The sequence below is a fragment of the Sipha flava genome, unplaced genomic scaffold, assembly GCF_003268045.1.
Source record: "Sipha flava isolate LNK unplaced genomic scaffold, YSA_version1 110_pilon_pilon, whole genome shotgun sequence".
Lineage (NCBI taxonomy): Eukaryota > Metazoa > Arthropoda > Insecta > Hemiptera > Aphididae > Sipha > Sipha flava.
In genome coordinates, this window is record NW_020271727.1 from 1,105,836 (window position 1) to 1,115,822 (window position 9,987).

At 23.2% G+C, this 9,987-nt stretch overlaps 1 protein-coding gene across 5 annotated transcripts in view; it reads left to right on the plus strand.

The window, feature by feature from the left end:
* LOC112688087 (acetylcholine receptor subunit alpha-type acr-16-like) overlaps positions 1-5,603 on the plus strand; it is a 213,158-nt gene extending 207,555 nt beyond the window's left edge. For all 5 annotated transcript variants that reach the window (XM_025561136.1, XM_025561121.1, XM_025561114.1 and 2 more), the window contains one exon: positions 4,956-5,603. In XM_025561136.1, coding sequence (XP_025416921.1) covers positions 4,956-5,269 — 314 coding nt within the window. In that variant the 3' untranslated portion in view covers positions 5,270-5,603. The remainder of the gene's footprint in view (positions 1-4,955) is intronic.
* Positions 5,604-9,987: the final 4,384 nt, after the last annotated feature.

The following is a 9,987-nucleotide window of genomic DNA, read 5'->3' on the forward strand; positions in this document are numbered from 1 at the left end:
AAAATTATTGTCTCAAATGAAATACAAAGGTCAAATACTTTTTTTTGTAACTTATTTTCAAACGATCATTAATGTGAATAATATCTATAGATTTCTAGACGGGCATTTTTTTTTTAGATATTCCCAAAAGTTTTACCTATTTCATAATTTGATATATATATTTTGAGACGTAGTGTATATTTATTTATTTTTTTTTTTATTTTTTTGGTTCTATTTCACCAAACAACATCTTCTCAAACAGTACACAAAGGGTAATGACTATATAACCAACGGGGGTATGGTCATCAACTATTATTTGTGATACTGACATTATACTGCTTTTATTTTGGTATAGAGATATTTATACGAACTTATGTTAAATATATGTTTGTTATTTTTAACTGAGGTCAACATAAAAGAGAAAAACGAAATGTTAATATTATTTATTTATTTATTTATTTTTATTTTAATAATATGACCGAAACATAATTAAGTCAAATATTATTGGCATCTATAAAATATAAAAATTTTGATTTTTGAATCACCGACGCACGTTAACACTATTCAATAATTAACAGAATTCACCAACATATTTTTGTGTATGATAATTATTTATTATTATTTATGATTTTCATGATTATTTTTTTTTTCATTTTTCAAATAATCAGTTGATACATTTGAATATAAATTTATAATTTATTAAGTAACAGAATAAGTTACGAAATATTATTTTTTAACTAAGGACGAATGCATTTTTAATTGATTTATGTCAAGAACAACAAACACTTTTACTTGAAGATTAATGAAAATTTGATTTTTTTTTTTTAGTCTATGCCAAATTTATTGACGAATCTAAATTAATAATAATCATAAGTGTATGAAATTCTAACTTAAACAAAATGATCAAATACCAACTATTAAATCATACGTGATAGACCGTAAGTCAATCGTTGTTCTCAATGTCCATAAATAACAAATTTAATACCTACTTGATGCATCAAACACGTGATCTGTTCCGCCTTCCACTTAAATATAATAACTAGGGTGCGGATTTTTTGTAATAAAAAAATCAAAATATGTAAATATTTATGTTCTTATTTTTGCTAAAATATGTATTAAAAAACGTAAAATATTTAACAAAAAAAATTGGTATTTTCCATTAATTTTTAATTATTAATTTAATCATCTTCAATGTTGTCTTCTTCGAAACGATTGGATAAGACGTACATTTAAAGATTTTCAAATTTTAATGTACGGCGGTTAATTTAAAAGTCAACTCGTAGCGGCTGAGGCTGTATTCAACGTCAACCGAGGTTAATGGAACATATTTCATACCACATACATCGAATGGTGTTACTTCAATATAATTTGACATATTTTCATTTATATTAATAAGATTATATCAAATAATTTTAATTTTTTTGTAAATCAACGTATTACACAGTACGTAGTTTAATTAATTTTTTTTATAACTCCAGATTCTACTTGAACTTAATTTCATTAAATTTCTGCATTTTCCACTATCGCGAGACTCTCAACTATTGTTAGATTCAATGTTTCTAATATTTTATTATTTTAACTAAGAAAAAATTTTTTTTGGAAATATTTGCTAAATTATTTTGCAAGTTATTAATTTATATATCAGAAGTAATAGCAGTTGTAGTATCTGATTTAAGATTTAAAATATCTTCTTTCATTTAATTCCAATATAATAATTGTAAATTAAATAAAAAGTGTATTGAAATGGTATGAAAATTTGAAATATTTACAAAATATGTAAATATTAATTAAATATTTAAAAATATGTAAATATTAATTAAATATTTAAAAATATGTACTTACATCAAAATATGTGAAAATATGTAAAATAAAAAAGGTCTCATATTATTCAGGGTGTTATGAAACGTGCTTATTTTTTAATTAGAATTGAGAAATTCACATTCAATAAATATATGTAATTACATAAAAATCTGCGCCCTAATAATAACTGTTATCATATAAAATATATTCTTACCTCATTATCGTTGTATGTGGGTGAAATTTGCAATGAAGTAAAAATCAGTCTGGATTACGATGTTTACAACCAGTATTTCGGTTCTTCAACTAATATTTTGAAAAATATTAGACATACACTATCGAGTTAAACAATAATATAATTTTAAATGTGCATAATTCGTACATTTTAATTTCAGTGGGTACAACTGCTTAATAACGTTTACCTACATAAAAATAAGTTTATAAAAATAATACATTTTTAAACGACTATCTACTTCAAAGAATTTGGTTAAAAATAACTCAATAAGCTTAGTGTTATGAAAAATGTTTAATATATTTATCATTATACAGGGTGATTTTTTTATCGTGAACTAGTTAATATCTCGGGAAGTATTAAGAATTTTAAAATATTTTTTTTTTAACTTTCTGGGTTTTATTATTTTACACTGTGTTACAATTTTAATAATTTTAACTTCCTCCCTTACTTGATAAAACACTATCATCTTTCGATTTTCAAATAGCAATACCTATTTTCGATAACGAAAATTTTTAAACATATTGAAAAAAATAATTTTAACTTTTACAGAATATAAACACGTACGTGTAGACCGTGTTTTGGTTTAAAATCTAAAACTAAAGGCTTCGTTAATTATGTAAAATAACGATTGGTAAAAAATACACATAATTATTATTTTAGACTTATTCTGAACACTTACAGTATCAAGGGCGTATTTGAGTATAGGCCATGGGGAGGGGAACTATTATTTTTCAATACAAACTTTAAAATAATTTACAATTCATTATAGGGTCGTACCCATGTTGGGGGTGGGGGGTTCGGATCAGGACCCCCCATTGAAATTTCTACATACTCAATGATTTAATACTAAATAGTTTATAGTGTATTTTAATTTCTCATTATCTTCAAAGTTTATAGATTATATAATATACCTATAATGTATAAACCATGTTTAATTTATACTGATTTTTTAATATTATTTATTATTGTTAGTTAAATAATGTATTTTTTTATAACATTTTAGTACCAAATAAAAATTGATTTCAAATTATAGTACCTACCTATTATATTTAGTAAACCTTGGTGAAGAATATGTGTGATATGTGTATAACAATTGTGACTATTACTATAGTTATTAACAGTAATTTATTGGTATTGAATTAAACTACAATTATAATTAGAAAAACAGATAAAATCAAAATTTTGGACCTCTATCCTCTAAAAAATTCCTGGGTACGCCTCTGGTTCATTACCTACAACTCATGTTCCTGTTGTTCATTCAAATGAATAAATAAAAATAAAGGTACAAAATTGAATTAAATATTAATAAATATATTTAAAACCTACTCTATTTAAAATAAGTATTAATAATAAAAACACAAATAGTTCTTATATTAAAATTGTACCTTCAGTCTGAATCCTGTATAAAAAAACAACAAATTATCACAGTAGTAATAGTACCTATTAATTATTTTTATAAAACTTTAAAAAAACAATTAAGATAGGTAATTTAATTTAACAAATATCTAAGTAGAAAACATAAGGTTGGTAAGTAGTCAAGTAACAAATTCTAAAATTCTTTTTTTCATTTTGACAAATTTGTTGATTATTTCATCAATGGTTACAATAATATTTTTAAGCACATGCAACAAAGCTAAACCTGTTAGTCTATGCTGGCCTATTCTTGATCTTAACCATGTTTTCAATTTACAAAAATATATTATAATATTATAATATATTATATATTAATTAAATTATTATATATTATAATATATTTTAGTTAATATTTGCAAGTTAAAGAATATAAAAACAAATATTTTCAGTTATTATGATTATTATTTGGGTTAGGGGCTTCTAGTTCTATAAAATACATAAATATGCATATATTTGTGCACAAAAAAATTACTAAATACCTATGCACAACAAAAAGTACTAGATATTATGTTGTAAAAAAAAAAATTAGACGAATAAAATTATTAAGGACTTATATAACTCTAATAAATATAAAAATACACAATATACATAAATGCACCAAAAAAAATGAGTAACTAGTAAATATGTGGTAAAAAAAAGTGTTTAAATTACTTTACATTATCTTATAATACCTCGGTTATGGTTATAAATGTCTATTACCGTAGCAATATCCGTGGAAGATAATACCACTATTTGTTCCACAACCAAAAATGTTATGATATAAGAAGATAAACAAAATTTAATACCTGTGACCTAATTAATATATTATATTATTGAATGTATTATCATACTATAATGATAGACTAGTAATTTATATTCTTAATTATTTATACATTACATTTTTCAAATAAATCAATGTATTATATTCAAAAAAATTATGAGACATGGGGGTGAATGCCCCCTTCGCCACCCTTCAAATACGCCCTTGTGCAGTATTACTTACAAAAAACTAAAATTTAAAAAATGTGTATGGACATATATTCTTAACTGTAGTTATTCAATTTTTTTATACACATTATTCACATTAGGGTATGCCAAGGCACACCCCGTATAGCCGCCTATGAATACGTTTGTATTTATTTAATATAATTTATATTTCTATATTAGATTGATGAGTTATAACTAGTAAATTAAAAAGTAAATATTTTTTTAAAACAATATGGTGTATTTTAATTATTATAGTAAATGATTATATTAAACAGATAACATTTTTTCATTTTAAAACAAAGTAAACCAACAATTCCTTTGTATTTAGAAAAATAATTCATAAATATGCAGATATAAATGTATATGACATGGTATATACTTGAATTCGGGGTATAGAGCTAAAACTAAAGTAGTTAAAGGTCTATTCACACATTTTTAAAATGCTCCTTTCATTTAATGTTTTCTTTTTATTTAAAATAAATAATTACAAATCAATCTATGTATACTATCCGATTACCGTTGTCCGTCGCAAATCAATAAATCCAACTTTACGCAACTTTTGCAGACGACGATTTTCGAGCGAGCGTCCTGTCACACCGCGCGGCTTACAACAACGGGGCGGCAGCCAGCACGTCGTCGCCAGCGTCCGAGTCCAAGACCGTGTGCAATTACTCGGCCAGGGAGTTGCAACTGATCCTGCAAGAAGTGCGGCACATCACGGACTACATGCGAAAGCAGGAAGAGGACCAAGAAGTGATAAACGACTGGAAGTACGCGGCGATGGTCGTGGACAGGTTCTGTCTGATTGTGTTCACGTTTTTCACGCTGGTTGCCACCGTCGCCGTGTTGTACTCGGCGCCGCACATAATCGTCGAGTGACCGCCGGAGACGTCATTGTGTTCACTTCAATCCTTGGACGACGTCGACGCGACCATCATCGTTTTATTAGATGTTTATTTCTGAAAATATTTAGTTATTTTGCAGTATTTTAAGTATAATAAAGGTTTTTCTTTTTTTTGTAATACTGGGGAAGTAAAAGAAAATTTCCGAAGAGCTTAATTGTAATAATAATCACAAAAGAAAAATAAATAAAACAAATATGTCTATAATACACAACGCATTTACAGGGTGTAAAACATCACGAGATAACGTTATTAAGTTATTTTAAATAGTTAAATTGCAGTGTTTTAATTTTAATTATCTACTGCTAAAACACCCTGTTTTTTAAAAAAATATTATTACATATTATTTTATTGAATATTCCAAATATTATCGGAATAGTTAAGATATTTTATTAATATTATTATAATTAAATTTAATAATATTTTATAAAAAGTATCAGAATTTTTTTATTTTTATTAAATCAATGTAAAAATAATTACTACCTACTGCCTATAATGATTTTTAAATTAAATAATACAATTCATAATTTGAAATTATGATGATTATTTTAACAATTATATATACATGTATGTATATATATATTTATACATAAATGGTTTATTATTATTATTATTATTATTATTAGTGTTATTGTTATTAATTTATTATCAAAATTTACGAGAGGGTTCGAATATTAAATTATTATTTAAAAAGCAATTTATTCTTGTTTCATAGTTGGTTTTAAAATTTATATTTTAATCCTTGTGTTTCTTTTAAATTAAAATGTTCATAGTGTTGTATTAATTTTAGAAAATTGTTGGATACTAATGGTTGGTAAATATTAACAAACAATACATGATCTCAGGTAATTATAAAATACCTTACATGTTAAATAGCCATCACATTTTTTAATTGACCTCTAATTTTAATTTTAGTTTATTGATGATTATAATTTTATTCTATATCACAAGAGATTACTTGAACCTAAATATATATATGTAATTACTTAACAAATTATATTATTAATAATTTTTTTTTAAGTTGAATGTATTGCTCGTACAATAATAATAATAATAACTTAAGAAAAAAGGGAATTACCTAACGTTAATAACCTAAAACAATTTAAAATAATCGTTAAACTATTAATTTGAACTTATCTGGTTTTAATAAATATAAAAATATTCATTAGTTATATCCAATCGTCGATGAATCTTTGGTTGATTAAATAGTGAATAAATTAATGCAATAAAATACATAAATCTATTAATTTTATAACTAAAGTATTATCTATTAGATATGCATTGTAAAAATTTAAAATATTACACATTGGAGTTAGAAGAAATAAGATATTACGAACAAATGTTTAAGAGAAATATCACCATGTTAGCTTCCTAAGATAGGCAATGTCTACAGATTCAACTATAAATTAAAACAATACATTATTGTAAAATATAATATAAATCGCTTGAGAATCATTTTTTTTTTTTCAAATAAACTATTATACATTTTATTTTAGTTTAATAAATTAATGTAATTCATTGGGTGCATTAAAAATACATTTCATTTTGTTATACAACTATTTTATAAGTTTAAAAAAGAAATTTTCATAATCTAGTTAATATTTTTAAACTATACTTATTGAAAAAAAAATTAATCAGTATTACAGATTTTTCCTTTCATGAACTTTTCTATGAAATTTGATAGTCTTATTGTTGCCATAATAATTGTTTTATATTTAAATAATTTACTTCTGAATACTGTTAACACTTTTATTGTGTTATGTTTTCAAACGAATGATATAAAATGACGAAAAAAAATTAATTATTAAAATATAATAGTTTCTGGAGACTGAACTCAATTGTAATGACAACCATAAATCTATATATAACTACAATTTTTCAACGAAACATTTAAATAATTTATTGTATTCGATTAATAAATATTGTAATGTATGGAGAAATTCGTATACGATAAGTATTACAATTACTTTACAGTAATATATTGCAAATTTCGTAGTTAAATATTCTTATTAATATGCCATTCATTCGTTTCAAGTTCATGTATTAACAAAATAGCAGTGTAATGTATTTTTGTATATGAAAATACAATTTTAAACCTAACAGTTAAATTGTCATAAAATCATATTTGATACATGAAAATTATAATTTATTAAAAATTATAGTAATGTTTTTGATTAAAGTTTTCACTGTGATAAATTATAAATTAAATAAACCAATGTCATTATTTCTAATAATTTAGAAAATTAAATAAAAACAAAATATTTTTCTGGAAAAGTTCTTGACTAGATATTAAATGCCAGTTAGTATCTTGATTGCTAAGCTTGGACCCGGACGTAAATCGTTCAACTCTCTTAAATAATTTTTAAAAAGTATAAAGTTCTACTTAAGTTTCCGTAAATATAATTCTTTTTTACATTTTTTTTTTTCTATTTATTAATAATAAGTCAAAAATAATTAATTTTAAAATAATAAACGTGCTACAGTAATTTCATATAATATTCCGTTTATTCAAATTTAAATTAGACATGTATAATTATATAAACAATTAATATTTATAATGAATTTAAAAAAACAAAATTAGGATTGTCTTAATACACGTAAAACACAAATACGTGCGAATGTTTTTTTGTATTTTTTATACCAATAGATCTTATCCAAACCGATGTTAGAACGTAGCAAAGATTGTTTAAAATGCAATATAATTTATCATTTTAATTTTACTATATAAAAACTAACTATTAGTGGCTTATAAAATTACAAATGATAAACATTTTAAAAATTTCTTATAAGTATTCTTACAAAGTACCGAACAAATTTTTTTACAAATAAATTAAAAAAATATTATAATTCATAGTAATGTATTGATAAATCAATGTTGTCAATTATTTTAAGAAAAAAAAATAGTTATTTTATTTTTAAATCTTCTTCTAGTCATTAAAATAAATTGATTAATATGTTAGATTACGTTAATCTTAGAATATTTTTTTATTTTTAACGTTTATTGAACATTCAATCGATAATTTTTTTTTTTTTTATTAAAATTCATATGACATACAATCAGTTGTATGTAATGTGCCGTGTTTAAACATGAATCCAAATATTATTAAATTACATAATTTTCACCAGGATATAGATTTTCTTTAAATCTATGAACTTAGTAAAATGTTAAAATAAAATGATAAACGTATCGGAATTCAGTCATAAAATTGTATTTTAAAAAACGTACTTTCTGTTTTTGAGATGGTATATTAATTTATAATACAATAAAATAGTTCAATTTTCACACTGTATAGTATTTTACTTAAATAATAAAAAAGGAAAAAATTATAAATTATTGTATTTTTAAAAACGCTAAGTAAATATGTTCACCATAGTATTATACATTAATTTTACTTGTCAAAAATGTATACTAAAACAGTAACTACTATTTCGATAGTAATAATAAATATTATGTCATTAGGTGGTATCAATATAAATCGTAGACGTTAAATATTAGATTTGTCTATATACTGTTTCTATAGTCTTAATTCTATATAATATTTAATTATTAATTATGTTTATGTAAGCATAAAGGGACACAGCATTTCAGAATAACCTGAATGACCAGTTACTAAAATAATATAAAACCATGAATTAGTACAAATAATTTGAATGCATTTTTAAAAATTATAACCAAAAGCACCATTTAGATTTATAAAATTATACATATAGAACTGAATAAATTCGTGTAAATGTTACTACTAATTTAGTTACTATAGAAACGTTTTGGTTCTAAGTGAAATCTTTAACGTTTTGGTTATAGATAAACATAATACAATTTCAAAATTTTAATATTTTTGTTAAAAACCAATAATTTTTTTGCTACATAATATGTCCAAAAATTATTTTCAATGTCCAAAAAATATGTTGTGATGATGGTCATTAAATTATTCTATATTAATATAGGTTTAAGGTATCCAAGGAAAATTACTTTTAGACGATCTTTTTCAAATGTCATCAATATTATATAATATTATTATTGATTAATTAGATTGTGACTTACAATAACTGTAGGTTTAATATTTATAATTGAAGTAATTTATTATTTTAGAGAAACTAGTGAATTGGTTTGAAATAAAATTTTCTTTGTTAAAATTTGTTGCTCATAATATATGTAAAACCTAACTGTAATACGCCATATAAGGCGTGTAAAAACAAAATATTTAATAACAACTGTGTACAAAGAATAATTAAGAAGTAAATCGTTAAATATGTTTTTATATATTAAAAAAAAAAAAAAAAATGATGTGTATAAATAAAAAAAAAAGATAATTTTAAACAATAATATTTGTATATCTAAAGCCTCAAAGAGTGAGGTTGTTATTTCTTATGTATGTTTTTTTTATTCACATTGTATGTACTATAATAATATTGTATTCTATTATTATGTAACATGACTATAACCAGTTAAAATACATTACGACGTGTAGACAATGTAACTATGTTCTGTGTTTGATTATAATCAAAATGTAACGTCAACCGTTTGCGTTGTCTGTTCGAATTCTTGTGGTTAAGGAGTATGCGCCTCAGCGGAAAACCCACTTACCGGCTAGCAATCATCACCATCTGTGAGTTTTATTAGCATGTGACATACCAACGTCGTATTGTGTTATTAGAATGTACATAATTCGCCTAAATGATAATGTACCTATTACG